Source organism: Oryzias melastigma, linkage group LG6 (genome assembly GCF_002922805.2).
Source record: "Oryzias melastigma strain HK-1 linkage group LG6, ASM292280v2, whole genome shotgun sequence".
In the NCBI taxonomy this organism is placed as follows: Eukaryota; Metazoa; Chordata; class Actinopteri; order Beloniformes; family Adrianichthyidae; genus Oryzias; species Oryzias melastigma.
The window spans coordinates 742,181-743,348 of record NC_050517.1 but is presented as its reverse complement, the minus strand read 5'-3'; the positions used below and the strand labels follow the sequence as shown (position 1 = coordinate 743,348).

Sequence of the window (1,168 nt, the reverse complement as noted above, 5' to 3'; positions counted from 1 at the left end):
TAAGTTTAAACAAAATGTTTAGTTCTGGCAGCTGTTATTGCTGCTTCACCAAAAACATGCCACAAATCCATCCTAGTGTTCTGGTGGGTGAAAGCTGCCTTAACACAGAAGGCCACCGGCACGATGCTCCAGAGCATTTTATTTGATTGTTATTAATGGCCCGATGTTATCTTGTGCTTACTTCTAATTTGTATAATTTTGACAAAATATATTTTTATGGAGAGTAAAAAATTGAAAGTTATTTAAGGTTTAAGTTGATTTATTCTGGAATAATATTCCTGCCTTTTTGTTATTCATAATAATAATAAAACTGCATGTGACTGAGGCTTCAGTTTCGGTGTTATTCACACAAATGTGCATTTGTGGGGTTCCGACCTAAGATCACGCTCGTGCACACACAGCAGATCTGCCACCCAAGACACTATCCAGGCCACCAAGCCTTTTTGTTCTGATTAGAGATGGTGAACATTTTTATTACCCCTGAATTCCTGTAATGTCTGCTTTTAAAGTCTGTAACGATACAAAGACTTTCACAACAAAAAGGCATTATTGCTCCAAATAGAATCTACAAACTGCTGAATCCTGTCGTCTTCTTGACGTGTCTCACCACAACAACTAATATTTCTAAATGTGAGAACTGTAAACTTTCATGCTTCCGTGTTTGTGTGTCAGTCGTGCAGCAGAACTGGCCTCTGCGGTCACGGTGGAGACGGTGTGCCAGTCTCTGCTGGCTCAGGCTCGTCATGCTGAGCGCAGATCCCTGAGTGCAGCTGCAGCAGAGCACCTCATCTTGGAGCAGTTTGGACATCACTTGGCTCAGATTGTCAAGAAACTGTAAAACCATCTGCATCTACATGGAAACACACCTGAAGACCCTTTACTACATATCAGTGCTTTAGCAGAAACTCTGTTCTTTTAGGTTTCTAGTAAAAGGAGCTGGTCTTCATTTGTTATTCTTTCCATTGCACAGAACAAAAGTTCTGCTTTGAAACAGTTGAAATGAGAAATACTGTAAAATTCTATTTATTTCCAATGTATTTATTGTACTTCAGCTAGTGTGTGCAGCCTTGTAACATTGATGATGTCATTGTGTTTAATAAACGTGTATTTATGCTGTTCAGCTTTGGTCTGTCTGTATCAGTGCAGCCACAACCAAAGGACCCCAGAA

At 39.9% G+C, this 1,168-nt stretch overlaps 1 protein-coding gene across 1 annotated transcript in view; it reads left to right on the top strand.

Moving 5' to 3' along the window:
- Positions 1 to 1,120, top strand: part of tesmin (testis expressed metallothionein like protein) — a 13,833-nt gene extending 12,713 nt beyond the window's left edge. Inside the window, exon 13 of the mRNA XM_024282367.2 lies at positions 673 to 1,120. Coding sequence (XP_024138135.1) covers positions 673 to 838 — 166 coding nt within the window. The 3' untranslated portion in view covers positions 839 to 1,120. The remainder of the gene's footprint in view (positions 1 to 672) is intronic.
- The last annotated feature ends 48 nt before the right edge of the window (positions 1,121 to 1,168 follow it).